Source organism: Dermacentor andersoni, chromosome 1 (assembly GCF_023375885.2).
Source record: "Dermacentor andersoni chromosome 1, qqDerAnde1_hic_scaffold, whole genome shotgun sequence".
NCBI lineage: Eukaryota > Metazoa > Arthropoda > Arachnida > Ixodida > Ixodidae > Dermacentor > Dermacentor andersoni.
Window position 1 is genome coordinate 101,256,027 of NC_092814.1, and position 14,914 is coordinate 101,270,940.

The 14,914-nt window shown below is 44.0% G+C and overlaps 1 protein-coding gene across 2 annotated transcripts in view; it reads left to right on the plus strand.

The window, feature by feature from the left end:
• Positions 1-14,914, plus strand: part of Afg3l2 (AFG3 like matrix AAA peptidase subunit 2) — a 138,911-nt gene that overhangs the window by 83,364 nt on the left and 40,633 nt on the right. For both annotated transcript variants that reach the window (XM_050193342.2, XM_050193343.2), the window contains exons 9-13: positions 117-254; positions 2,333-2,486; positions 3,481-3,610; positions 8,451-8,548; positions 8,673-8,783. In XM_050193342.2, the coding sequence (XP_050049299.1) occupies positions 117-254; positions 2,333-2,486; positions 3,481-3,610; positions 8,451-8,548; positions 8,673-8,783 (631 nt within the window). The remainder of the gene's footprint in view (positions 1-116; positions 255-2,332; positions 2,487-3,480; positions 3,611-8,450; positions 8,549-8,672; positions 8,784-14,914) is intronic.

Sequence of the window (14,914 nt, forward strand, 5' to 3'; positions counted from 1 at the left end):
TAATGCTGGATGTTCTTAAGAAGTGGTAAAAGATTTAGGCTTTTATGCTAGCATTTCTGTAGCTACTGGCTGATTGAGTTGTGAAAAAAAAAAAGTGCTTATGTATCATGCTTCAGGGCGCCATTCTGACGGGACCTCCTGGCACAGGCAAGACTCTACTAGCTAAAGCAACAGCTGGTGAAGCCAATGTCCCATTCATTACTGTCTCGGGGTCAGAGTTCCTCGAGATGTTTGTTGGAGTTGGCCCATCTCGTGTGAGTTTTAAGTTATTCACTGTCTGTGATAATTCTTTCTCTGTTTATTTTCACTCCTTATTACATTTATTCAGTCAAAATGCCCATTGGTCAGCTGACTTCTGAAAAAAACTAGTCCATCAGAAAAACAATACAGTAGACTTCCATTAATTCGACTTCGGTTAATTCACATGTTCAGTTAATTCGATCCCGGCCAAACCGAACTTGACCAGTCAGCATGCATGTGCCGGAGCCCTATGGTCACCCTAATAGCGACCCCTTTAGTGGCGGTGTCTGCCTCGGGGGAGCTTGGGGACAGTGAATGCATTGAATAGACGTCATCACCAGAAGTGGTCAGGTGCGCGGGCCAATGAGTTCGTAGCACCACCGTTGGCTTTTGTCGGTCCCCGAGCTGAGCTTGTCTGGCTGCAATGACTCCTCGCAGGTTGTGTCAGTGGCATGGTTGGCAGTGTTCACCCGCTCTTGCATGCATGGAAGAATATGTGGAGGCACTTTGGGCTGGATTTTCCACTGCCGAAAATTCGCCGTAAAAGTTCGCTCCATGGAGGTTGGCCTTAACACAGATGTAGAGCAGCAAAGCTGATTTTAAATTACTGTGTCGCAAAGCTGACTATAGTAAACCGGCCGCCATTGTGCAACAAATTTTCTTGCTAAAAATCGGGTGCGTGTTAGATTTCTACTTTGTTTGGGAACCTCAGTGTCATTTCTATGTTAGTTTACTGCTTTGGGCACATAGAAAGTGATTGTGCGTTTGATTTGGAGCCGTGTTATAGTATCAGGCGAATGCTGCCAAATGAATCAGCGAATCTGGTTTAATTTGACCCGCCGGATAACTCGATCAATTTAATCCGACCATCAGGGTTGAATTATCAGAAGTTGACTGTATTTAATAGGAAGCATTCTGCTTTGAGGCATTAAAGGGGCCCTGAACCACTTTTTGTCGAAGTGGAGAAAGGCATTTGAAGTGAAAATTGGCTATTTCAAAAATGCTTTGCCGCAAAACATACTTCAATGTGTTCAAGCAGAAGCAAAGTTATTGGCAATCAAACATGGCATCTGCTGTGCTCCCGTTCTTCCTTCAATACCTTGCACTGTGAAGGCTACAGCGCAGTGGGACGTGCCCACAATGCTCTGCCTTATAAATGTCACCACGGCGCGCAGTTCAAATTTCATTTTGGATGTTAATGTAGATGCCACGACTTCCGCCTTTGGTGCCTACAACATGCTAAACCTAAGCCAAATGCGGTTGTCCTCAGCAAGCCGCAGTGCGCTTAGCCAGTGTACTCGTGGCGGCACCCTGCAGCGACCATGGTATCTACGCCATCTAGCCGACTGCATTTTGATGTCAGCTATCGGCCAATAGCAGCCGTCTAAGGGAAGGACGAAATAGTATGTTTGATGACAAAATAGTTTGTCTAGAAGAGAGTGAGGACAGGGCCTTTTGTTGAAAAGAGAGCATTTGAGAGAAAGGTGACTTCGCAATTCGCTTGCGAGCTCCACGCACCGCATACGATAGCAAACTTGGCTGAGATGTTCACAGCTGTGTATGCTACCCGCGGACTATGTTATTTCACCAAGCCTGAGGGGTGGTTCAGGGCCCCTTTAACATCAGCTGCAGAAGCAGTAAAAGGCTGTTAGTACTTTGTGTAACTCGTAGGCCCGGTTCCTTGACATAGGAATGTACTTGAGGTACTTTTGTAATCATATTACTTTATGCTCAAGCAATAAATGAGAAGAAAGGGGGTTAACCGAGGGGCCCAATTTTTATTAGTCATATCATAAGAAGCCAACAAACACTGACACCAAGGACAACATAGGGGAGATTACTTGTGCTTAATGAAATAAAGAAACAATAAATTAATGGAAATGAAAGTGGATGAAAAAACAACTTGCCGCAGGTGGGGAACAATCCCCCAACCTTCGCATTGCTCAAGCAAGACATCTTGAATTTACTCTTGCATGTGCACAATCTATTCCACGTTTGGTTAACACAAACTGATGTGAGCAAAACCTTTTGTCATTGGGGACTGTGCATTAATGGTAGTGGTACTTATATAGCTCTTGTGTTTGCTTCATAGGTGCGCGATATGTTCTCTATGGCCCGGAAGAATGCCCCCTGCATTCTCTTCATAGATGAAATTGACGCAGTTGGTCGCAAACGAGGTGGTAGGAGTTTTGGAGGCCACAGTGAGCAAGAGAACACACTTAACCAACTGCTCGTGGAAATGGATGGCAAGTGACGATTGATTTCTGTTACTAAACAACAGCTGTGGTACCGATATTTTTCACTCTATCAGTGCGTGGGCCTTGCTAGTGCTAAGAAATTCTGTAGCACTATCGACAGTAAAAATTGATGGTGTAGTTAGTGCAAGGTAAGGTTGTTATTCACTTACTGCATGAAGTATTGTGACAAGTTAAAAAAAAAAAAATTTGCTCTTGGGCTCCTGCTTAGTTGTTTTTAATATACAGTAAACCATCATTTTAATGAAATCACTTTCTTTGGAATATTGCATTAGTAGAAAGTTTTCATGTTCCCATGTTACTGTAATTATGTTATAGCTTCGCTGATTTTAAAGAAATAACACTTATAATGAAGTCATTTTTCTGTCCTGATGACTTCGTTTGTTGCAAAGAGGGTTTACTGTATAAGTTGTGCTTATAGAGCTTGCATACTATTATGATTACCTCAGTCCATAATGTCACCTTAAAAAAAAAAGAACTTTAAAAACTCCACCTGTTCAAGAAATATTGTTGAGTAGTGCGGAGCATTGTCTATTCTGAGTTTATGTGAAGTGCAACTTTTCTTGACGGAATTGTACAGCGCAAGCAAACTCTATAGAGAATAAAGCTCTCATTACATGTAACTGGATGAGCTTCACGGTACTCGACAGATGCTAAATTGCATGCATGCTGTGAACATTTTGTCTAATTCTCATATGTCACGCTTGTTTCATCTCGTGCGTTGATGGCTGGTGGTTCCATATCAGCCACTTAACTTGGAACAAATGTTGGTGCTTGCATGTATGTTGCTTCTATGGCACTATTCTTCAATGCATTTATTTAGCTGCTCGAAATCTATCATGAACTTGAGTAACTTTAGATTGATGTGAAGTTCACCTTCATGTAATATGTACTGACAATAAAGAAACCTCGATTTTAACTATCTGTAGAAAGTTTTGTGGAACCATCAAGAATAGATGTTTTTTTGTTGTTGTTTCTGGAATAGGTTTTAATACAACTACAAATGTCGTCGTTTTGGCTGCTACAAACAGAGTGGACATTCTTGACCAGGCTTTGTTAAGGCCCGGGCGCTTTGATCGGCAAATCTTTGTCCCTGCTCCAGACATCAAGGGACGGTAAGGGTCATCTCTTCTGCAAGAATGTTTTCATTTTGACTTGTGAAATACTGTTTAACCCTCTAGGAGGCAATTTTTTTGCCAAATGCATGCGACCTCCCAGGATCGCAAATTTTTATTACAGATTTAAAATATTTCTGAAAATATTTCTGAAAAATTTTTTTATAGTGACCATAAAGTGACAAAAAAATGTTTTCCGTAGGTAAACATGCATTGTTTATTCATGAGTATAGCTGAGCTTCCATAAATACTTATAATAAGAATAAAAAAGTAGGTGCACTGAAATATGTATATTCTGATTCGGCACTTGGGTAGTAAGTAGTCCGCATCGAAGGAATTGCCGCTTGACTCACTTGCAGCAGAGAAACCAGTGCGCATCAGAATAACCATCAGAATAACCAAACGAGTCAAAAACGTACAGTAATCCTTTGTTCTTTCGCCAATGAGGGGCAATTGCTTTTCATGAGCCAAGTTCCGTGAAAAGAAACACAGGCATCGCAGCATCGATTGGATATGGTGGCATCGTTTGTATATACCAGCGGCCTCATGTGAACAGATGTAATTGCACCTCTGTGAGCAACAGATGAGCGAGCATCTAGCGGTGACCCTTTTAGAGATAAGATATCCAATAGACATAACTTTTTATGAGCGCAGCAAACAGAAACACCTTGCCAGACAAAACCAAAACTAACCGTCGTGCGCCCTGGCACGCATGGATGCGTGAGTGGTCGCTGAAGCACCAGCATAAAGAAGCCATGGAATGAAAACCAAGAGACTACAGAGTAAAACAAAAAAATTGCTGGCTCTCTCATAATTGAGAGTAGATGTAAGCATGAAATGGCAACCGGCAAAGCAGGTTGGTTGGAGGTGATACTAGCCACAATCTTAAAATGGGTGTAGTGCATGTTCGCAGCGGCCCACCCCACCACACTGCACTACACCACGTCATACTGTGTACTGGTCCATGTGGATGCTGTCCAGCTAATAGGAGAAAACTGGCTGAAGGCCACATAGGCAGTGAAAGACGTGAGGGAGACGGAGCGCACTGGCCCAGCTAGAAGGAGAATGAATTGAATTGTGGGGTTTTATGTGCCAAAACCACAGTTTGATTAAGAGGCACGCCGTAATGGGGGACTCCAGATTAAATTTGACCACGAGGGGATCTCTAATGTGCCCCCACAGCACGGGCCGCGGACATTCTTGCATTTCGCCTCCATTGAAATGCGGCCGCCGTGGTTGGGATTTGATTCCGCGACCTCATGCTTAGCAGCGCAACACCATAATCGCTTAGCCATCGCGGTGGGTAGAAGCACCTGAAGGAGGTGCCACCCAGTGCCACGCCATCTCTCGAGGCAATGCAAAACCTGCGCCGCAGAACTCGCGAACCGCTGGCGTTCAGTGCTTACGGGAAAAGATGACAATGAAGTGTATGAAGTCCTGTATCTGTGTTTTGAACGTTGCCTATTGGAGTTCACAAATAAAGCTTCAGCGTACTAGAAGTTACAGCTTGAGTGATATTGTGAACAAACATCAGCAAGGACTCTGAAGCAATATCTTTTGTAACTTGTTTGGGCAGTAACTAGCTTTTGTAATGTGGTCCTGTACAAAGGGTTGGGGGTATAGAGTTTCATATTAGTATAACTAGAGGGAAGTCTGACGCTGGGATTGTTCAACCATCATTTGAATGATGGGAAGTACAGGCTATGGATTGGCATTCTGTTGACTGGCAAACTAGTCTACAAGTATTTTTTGGCAGTTTTGGTTTCGCTCCAAGCGCACTTGCTGTAACCTGCAGTGGGACAGTGCAACGCAAAGCTCTCTGCCTTTGTTCTGTTGCTCGAAGTGGCGATAGCACACTAGGCCAGTGGCTAGGATGATGTTTGTGTCGCGGTGTGGTGTCGAAGCCCTGACGAGAAAGCGACGGCATCGTAAACGTTGAAATAACATGTTTTGAGTGTTTGGATCTTGGTTTGTTAAGTGTGTCAGGTTGGCGCTGTAGCCTTACATGCTTTATGAAACTTCAGAATAGGAAAAAGAAGGCACTACTGATACAAGACATAGACAGCTGTACTTCTAGTGGCTTGACATTCAAACTTTATTGATGGCTTCATTATGCATTTCTCGTTTATGTGCTCATTGAAATGCGTGTTTTAGGACTTTGAAAACACAAACTTACTTGTGGTAGGAAAGGTTGCTGCTTCCTGGCTGTAGTCTAGTGTCGCAAACTGGGTTAGTGCAAAGCCATGCTGTAACGCTTCGGAAGCGGTACGTCAACATAAAATAAAATTAAGCATACTCGTAGGAGGCCTCAAGCATCCCTGCTAGCTCTGCAGCAGATATGTTTAAAAGTATTTGAAGACTTTCAGCAATCGTGACAGCCGACGCAGCCTTTTGAAAGAGCGAGAGTTGGCAAGTGCCTGTCGTTTGCAAGAAAAGTCTCGCGTTCGCAGCGAGCAGGCGTCGTAGCAGACAACACTTGTAGCATTCCTCTCAAGAGCGTAACACTTTCTCACAATACAAAATTTTTATTTCCATAAATACTTGATGAGTATTTATATATAAGTACCTGCACGGTTGTTATTGCTGTTGTAAAAATAAATAATTATTCTCTGGCGTTAAATCAGAAACAGAATTGCCCAAGAATGCATACCCTGGTGTGTCCTGGTGTAAACCATAGTAAACTGTTTATATAACACACTGCAGAAAAAAAATTATATATTACTCGACCATATTTGAGTATAGCTTCGTTTGCTGTACCGCAAGCAAACGCCGCTAGTCTAAAGACCGAAGTCAATCCGAAGCCTGTACTTCCCATCATTCCCATGTAGGTTGAGGCAACGCTCAGGAGAGCCCCCGTAGACACTAGCGCCACATTTCCCGCTAGGGTATTTATTTAGAAACTCTATGGGTTGGGGGCCAGAGGCCACATTTTTTAATGTTTGGCTAGTTGCCCAGGTGATCTCGGTTTGTCCTTGCAACTTGCCCAGATGTTCTCATTTTAGTGCCCGGATAACGGCTCTGGCTTTTGGCTCAAGGTCACTTGAAGGTCGCCGACAGTAGGAGCTAACAGCATTTCATGCTTAAAATTTCTTGCATCCACACAGTGGGGCAGCACTTGCTGGACAACAAGGATGTGAAATTTTTTTTTTTTTTCAGATATACAGACAGCTCTGTAGATATACAGCATTGGCCATTTGGGACTTGTATGTGGCACCATGTATTTATGGCATTGACCCTCAAAGTATTAACATTAATTAACTTTTAGAAAGTAACCCACTAAGCTCCCTACAGTGTATACTAAATCTAGCATATACATGACTAAACTGCTACCCCCATCAGAAATACCTTTTCGATGCAACAGAAACTGTTTAAAGCCATGCGGTTCGCTTCACATATTCAACATTTTTGTAATTTAGTAGTGTGACTGAACTCAAAGAAGCCTTCCTTCCTTTCCCTTCTTCGCCCAAAGACTTCCTGACTTTCACTTAAGTATCCTTGTTTCTTATCATGAAGTATTACTTTTGCCACACTGTGCCACACTTCTCCAATTGCAGCAAGAATGCATTGTGGATGCATTCCACAGTGCATCCACAGTCCACCTGGCCAATGCATCCTAGGCCACTGCAGCAGTCACGGTGGCCTAGCGGTAGATAATCCGCCTCGTATGCGGTATGTACTGAGTTCACCAGAAACCCACCGTTTTTTTTTCTAATGAGTAGAAATCTTCCCTGGTCTGGTGCTCTGCTCTCATGGGGGTTCACTTCTTGAAAGGGGGCCCAGTAGAGATTTCCAGTTGTCTCTGGGTACCTCTTGTCCAACCACAGTTGGCCTTGTTGAAGAGCATCCACCATGACTGTGGGAGGCAGGTGCTGCTGCTCGGTACCTACCGGTAACATAGTACAAGCATACTCTCGGCCTGGTGCTTGGCCATTGTGGGACCTCAATGCCTGGTCAGGGGCGTTTGTCTCCAAAGCGTAGGTGTGTCCACCTCATTAGGTGCATTTGGAGTGCCACATGGGAAATTGCCGCCATGGGACCGTCCCAAACCTCCTTTTTGTTGTGCGCATAAGGGTTTCAACGGCAATTCAAGGCGCGGGCTCCTTTCCCAAATGTATCACCCCTGAAGGAAGCCGAATGCCAGGCTGAGGTGCACTTGTGTACATTTGAACCAGTGAGTTCACGGTGGTGGTGGGAATCAAACCCATAACCTCTTGTAGACGAGGTGGGCACTCTACAACTGGGGTCGTGATGTCATATGGACGTCCAGGTGTTGTTACATTGTCTAAATTTTTTAAAATCTGTACTGATCAAGACTGGAATTCTATGCCTAATGACATTGTACAGATTAGCAATCCACTGTTAAACAACACTCATCAAACGTGGAGATGGTATGACTGGTATGGTATGGTATGTCTTCTCATGGATGAAAGTAGCATTGTTGAAACTCCATTTTCTCTGTCTTGCATATACAGTAAAACCTCGTTATAACAAAGTTCAAGGGGAAGCCAGAATTACTTCATTATATCCATTATTGAATGTATTGCACTATAAATCTCTGTTGATTTCAAGGGGAATTTTACTTTGTTACATCCATTATTTCGTTATCTCTTGTTTCGTTATAATAAGGTTTGACTGTACTATTTTCTCATTGTAATGACAGTTGAGTCTTGGAAACTTTGAGTCTTGGAAACTAGGTTCTGTGTGTTCACTTTTAAAAATGTGTTTCATTGTTTGAAGTGCACCCTCTGTGTTGATTGAGTTGTTATTTTAAGTGTAAACCAACCCCTACTTGGGGCCTTTGAGCTCAATAAAATAAAATGAAATTAACTTTGCTTTTCAGTGCATCAATATTTAAAGTTCACTTAAAGCCACTGAAGACACTGTTGGACAAGATGGAGCTTGCCCGGAAAATGGCTGCTCTTACGCCTGGATTTACAGGTATTTGCAGTTATCTGATTTCGTGGCGTGAAGTTACAAAGTATGCTGTGATTTACTCAGTGGGGTGCAGTTTGGGCAGCGTTTCACTTGATGAGGCTTTTGATTTGTGTCTTTTGTGATGCAGGAGCTGAGATTGCCAATGTCTGCAATGAAGCTGCCCTCATAGCAGCTCGCGATCTCAATGATAGCATCAACATGACGCATTTTGAGCAGGCTATAGAACGAGTTGTTGCTGGTAAGGTTCACATAAGCAATATCTTGTCTTCATTCTGTGTATTTATCGATTTGGGCGTCCTTTTTCTATGTCTACTTAAGCAATGATTTGTTATCTGATATTTCCACTTGTTAGCTATACAGTTAAACCTCAATACAACAAAAATGTCAATATAAGAAAGTATTTTAACTCTTTATACCTTCTTGTCCATAGAACAGCATGTATTTAGAACTGCAGTATAACGAAATGTGTGTAGACAATTTCAATATAATGAAGTTTCACTGCCACTGCGAAGGAATACCGAGACAATAAATTAAAACTTCTGGGGATCTTGGAGATATTCAAAGGGTTGAATTACAAGGGGCTGCTCTTGAACACACCTTTCAAATCACTGCTGCGTGATCGAGAGCAATGGCTGCAGTGGAGCAGTGTCATGTTCCCGATCCAAGTCCAAGCGTGATAAGATCCTATTGTGCCCTGTGTGCTGTATGCTTTAGGTGCAAGTGGAAGTGTGTGACAGTGAGCCGAGAAATATGGTGGCTTGATGAGTGCTGTCTTTCCACGTGAACAAGGGGATAAGGTGGAGGGAAGCTCACGGTAACGCGATCAAGCACGCATAAGGGGTAGTTAGGGGGGCAGGTTCCTTTTCTTTTGTTCTGTAGAAAAGAGCGCCATCTTCCTTTCTACAATCACTCTCCCTCTCTCCTTTTCTGGCGCAGCCTGCATGCCCTGTTTTAGCGGTGACCTGCCGTGTGTGCAAAGAGTAGACATATCGAGATGGCATCGCATCATGTGTGCTGTCTTCCCGCACGTTTGGTACTGGAGGTTGCATAATCTTGAATTCTGGAGACGTATTGAAGCGAGAGGCAGACGAAGCATTCGCTACTGACACTTTTCATGATAGCGTCATCCCACTATGTAAAGATATTGTCGACATGGCATGAAACCATACCTTTCGTCTCCGACTCTCAAATTCAACAAAATGAATTTTTTTCTAATTCAGATTTGCTTCATTTGCCCAATAATCCAGAAAATTTTTCAGCCCCTTCCTTGTAATAAAAATTGATCAGGGCAAGTCTACTTGTTTTGCATAAAAGGTCGAATCTCAGTATAACAAAATTTTAATGTAATGAAGCAAATTGTCAATTTAATGACTTTGTTGTATCAAGGTTTAACTGTACTAAGGAAAATTACATAAGCGTGCCATGTCCTTTCATGTGACTGAGTTACCAGTAGTAATACAAGTCTTGCATTTAAAAAGCAATGTTTCTGGTGGCTTTTTTCTTATGCTTAGAATTTTTAATTTTTCACGTATTAAGAAGGGCAACTGTGATGATTTTTACAGGCCCATGAATCTCAATTATATATCTACTGTATGCACTCGTGTAAGAACCACACTTTTTTTAGCAACCTTGACGGGGCCCTTACACGGGGGCTTGGCATTTCAATCCAGTTTTTCTGGCCATGCGTAATACCCGTTATTCGTTTGTACAAAAATAGCAAACACTAATGTTTGTGCAAAATAGCAAACATGCAGCTCGTGGTCGTCTAGTCCTTACCACTGTCGCTGTCACCTTTGCTCATGTTTGGCTTGGCTGCACGCTCATGAATTCATGGATAGTTGTCCTCAGTGCCCTCTATGGCGTTAGATATGGCTGTGATGTCAAAATTTTTCATAACGATGTCTGAAGACAGTGCACAGCATGTGCTCAGAATCCAAGAGCATGCTTCCAAGCTGCAGTGATGCTCTCTTCAGTTGTTCGCTCGGCATCTTCCAATTCCTTTTTTTCAATTTTTAGCTGCCAAGTTGGGGTTGTGGCTCTTATATGAGCGCGGCTGTTAGTTGAGTATATACAGTATATTGTACCTTTTCCTAGGCAGTTCGTTCATGTGCACTGAGTAGTGGGGGAGGGGGAAGAAAAAAAAAATAATGTTCAAAAGAAAGAATTAAAAAAAAAAAAAAAGGAAATGGAGGTTTCACACAAAGCACGAATGGTTTGTTGCAGTCAATAACTCTTGTGTAATCCTCTGGTGGTGCAGGACTGTTGAAAGATTACTGCAGAAACATACACATAAGAAAAGCCTCGTTATGCAGTGCCCACACGTTCACAGTGACGCACAGTGGAAGATGCCAATAAAGTGGTGCAGGTGGAAAGTCTGACAAGGCAAGCCAAGGGGTGCTGAGAAACAGTTTTCATGATGACGCCGATGCTACCAACAGACTAACAACTGGGGAAACAACTGAAGGAGCAGCCGATATGCCTTTATGCACCCCATTGATACCATTCAAAAATAGTGCAAGGTGTTGCATGGTTGTAGATTGACAAGGTGTGTACTACAGTTTAAAGGGGGGACACGGCCCTTGATGCGAAAAAATCGCAAGAAAAATCTATTTATTGAAAATAATATTTTCAATACCTACAGCTACTATTCCTTTAATTCACCAAGTTTCACATCTCGCGGAAGAGCATTCTGCCCGCAATATAAATGTATAACATCACTGTGAGCTGAATTTCGCACAAAAACAACCCTTTTTATCGCGGCGCGTAGCTCTTTTTCTACTGTTGCGGTTTTGAGTTGGTCCCGTAGCACTCGTCACCCGTTTCGTGACAGAGCGTTGGTAGCGAAGACTCCGAGTCAGGCGTCGGTGAGAATAACAAAAGGCACTTTATACACTATATACAGGCCATTATACAGTACAAGATCGGATCGGCACAGTGGCCGAGAGCTAACAGCAAACGCGACTGTTCCCGCGCGGTGACGTCTGGCGAGACTCCAACACGTAACACATCTCACTCCACTCGAGAGTGACTCGAGAGCGGCACTCGACTCACGGTGGTTCGGTGGATCCCGTTCTCCAGGCGGCGGCGGCGGGCCTTATAAAGCCCCGAGAAACGATTGTCACTCAAACGGCCCAATACAAAGCCAGCACTCGACGGTCGTCCGAGAGGTCCAACCAGTGACCGCGCTGGCCACCCGCTTCAAATTTGCCGTGCGCGGTGACCTCCAGGGGAAAGGAAGTACGGCGCCGGGCTGTCTAGCACTTTGTTGCACGTTTGGACATGTTGCTCGCTGATGCTCCTCCACAGGACGCCGCTGCCTGGCAGTGCAGCATCTTGACTTGTCAAGGGAGCGTTAGGGCGCCGTGCCTTTCAGCGCAGCCCCGGGTTTGTCCAAAGGGCGTTCGCAGGATAATTTCTGCATCTTGTAGATTCGGAATCCGGGCTGGTTGTACGGGCACAACACTGCGCGCGTGATCGCAGCCATCTTGGTCTCGTTGGAAAGAGGAGCCTTTGTTTTTCAATTTCGCGCCAAAAGTGACTCCACCTGCTCACCGGTGACGTTAAAATCCGGGAAGAAAAAAAAAAAAAGAAAAAAAGAAAGAGTTCAAACGCGTGATCCCATCGTCGACTAGCGCGCGTGATCAGAAACGTGTGCTGTGGGTGGCTGCGCGAGGCTCCTGTCGTCTGCTCCATTCCGCAGGCGACACGACGGTGCGTTCCGTAGGTTTGTGACAAATGCGGAACGATGACCAATCCACCGGGAAAGTTCGCCACGAGGCACAACTTCGGCAAAAAGAAGAAGTGATCAGCTTATAACTTTCAAAAGTGTTCCATTCCTTCAGAGAACATCGATAATCGTCCGCCCGTCGTCCTCCACCAACTGCAAGTAATGCCGAAGTCGCGGACGATGCCGAAGTAGGCCTAGCCAGCTCACCAACGAGTATTCCGGACAGCGGCCGCGTTCGACGTGACACTGCGAAAGTCTTGCAGCGTGCGGATTTGCTGCAGAGGGAGATGAATGCTAAAAAAAGCTTCAAGTTCTTGCGTCAACGCCAGCAACAAAGCGGAAGTTGGATTTGCTCACTCGCGCTGACGGCGTTGCAGCCGCCCCAGTCGACGCTGAGGTAGGCTTTGCTATCGCCAGTAGCAAATTCGTGAACGCACTGATGTCTTTTGTCAAGTGCAAGGTGTGCGGCGATAGCATCGCAGTAGGCAAAAGCGAACGGGAATATGGCCTCGCCATAAAGGTAGTTATCACGTGAGTGTGCTGCGGCGATAGCGCGTCGGCGTGGAGCTCGACCCGCGTGAATGGTAACCTTCCCGCGCGCGCGATGCAAGCCACCGGGAATCGGCGAACGGCGCTAAGCGACGTTTTTGCCACATTTGGGTGGCCGTGGTCAGAGCGACTACATTCCTGCAAAATTTCTCAAAACACCGATTTTTGACTTGCTGATTTGTGGCAGCGATATCTCTGCCTTCAAGGCAGGTATAGCCATAATTTTTGTTGTGGCTTGTATCTTAGTGTGCAAAGTACACAATGGTAGGAACAGATCTTGGAATTTGTACTTTCAAAATTTTCAATTCTGCTTTAGATCAGACAGTAGGGAACTCACATGTGGAACAGTAAATATCGAATTGCTATAGAGTTACTAATATTAGTTATATCAGAAAAGAATTCCTACCATTGTGTTCCTTATGTTTTCTAGTACTAGGCATGTGGCAATATGAATTTTTGTAGTGCAGGTATCTTGCTCTCGTTTCTGCAAATGATGAACAATGAATTTCATTTATCTTCAGAAGTAAATGGCCTATTGGAAAAATAATTACATATTTGAAATCAGCACAAAAATCTTAACAAGGTTGGAAAGTTTCATTAATATTGATTAAAAAAGAAATATTATATCAATAGCAGTGTCCCCCCTGAAAAGGACTGTTGTTGCGCTGTTAGTGTGGAGAGAAAGCGAATGTCCTCGGCAGCTTTTCAAGCAGCTGCAAAGCGGAGGCAACGAGGAAATCCAGATTCAAATTGTTCCCCTGGAGCCTTCTGAGCCATTGGCTATGACAATTTCATGCATCCAGGAGAATAAAGTACTTTTTTCACATGGTGGCTAGATTTTTCCACTTCTCTCAACACGCTTTTCTTTTGGTAATCAGCAATTTTTTGGGAGGCATAGTTACTTGCCTAATCATCCAATTTGAATAATTTTTGCTTTATCTGATAGGTAGGCTTCCAGGGAGTCCAATAAGTCTACAATAGCACATTTCTGCACCTTGAAACATGTGGAAATTTTGAGGAAGGTAAAAAAATATATATATTGCATGTCAAGTTACAACTTTGAACTTTTGTAACTTTGGATAGAACAGAGGTAGAAACATGAGACGATGGTTGTTGCACTCCTTGAGCATTCAGGAATATTTTCACATATCTTTTACATTTCTTACTGCAAAAAATTTTCTGCCAGTCATCCCGAAACACGGGAACAGGAAAAATTGTATATTTTTCTCATGTAGAGAAAAACTAATTACATATTTGCATCAAGCACATTAAATTACATATTACCTACAAAGTATTTAACTTTTCTTTACCTCTTGTCCATAGAACACCATGTACAGTGCTCACGGAATGAAACGCGTCAATTTAGGGCTAACTAATGCCCATACTTTCGTTTCCACCGGCCGCAGTTCGTGTCACATCGACGTAATTTCGATGCGTACACTTAGAGCGCAGTCCGAGTCACCTTTGGTGACCAGATTCCTAGTGACATGACATGGTACTCTCGAGTTCTCTGCACATATGCAGGGTTCTACCAAATACTCGCTGTCGCGTTTCATTCCGTGAGCACTGTACATAGAACCTCCAATATAACGAAATTTCATTGCCATCGCAATCTAATACAGAGCCAATAAATGGAAACTTTCACGTATGCAGATGGTCAAAGGTTTGCATTACAAGCGGCTGTTTGCAAATGCACCTCTCAAATCATGCGACCACCGAAGTGGATCCACATCATGTTCCTTATAAAGTCCAACTGCAATAAGATCCTGTCACTACCCATGCGCTGTGTGCTTTAGGTGCGAGTCAAAGCATGCGAGGGTGAGACAAGAAAGACTGTAGATTCACGAGTGCCGCCTTCCTGCGTGGGCAAAGGGAAAGGGGGAGGGGAGCGAGCCCGCGGTAATGCGATCAAGCACGCACTAGGGCCGGAGTGGGGGAACAAGCTGGTGCGCGTTTTGGCTGTGGCTGAGCATGGCTGTAAGTGCAGCTGAGCGCATACGCTGCTGCGCACCCTGCTTTAGAAGTAATCTGCCGCATGTGCAAAGAGGGCATGCCGAGTGGCATCATGTAAATATCTTCCCACGCGTTTAGTA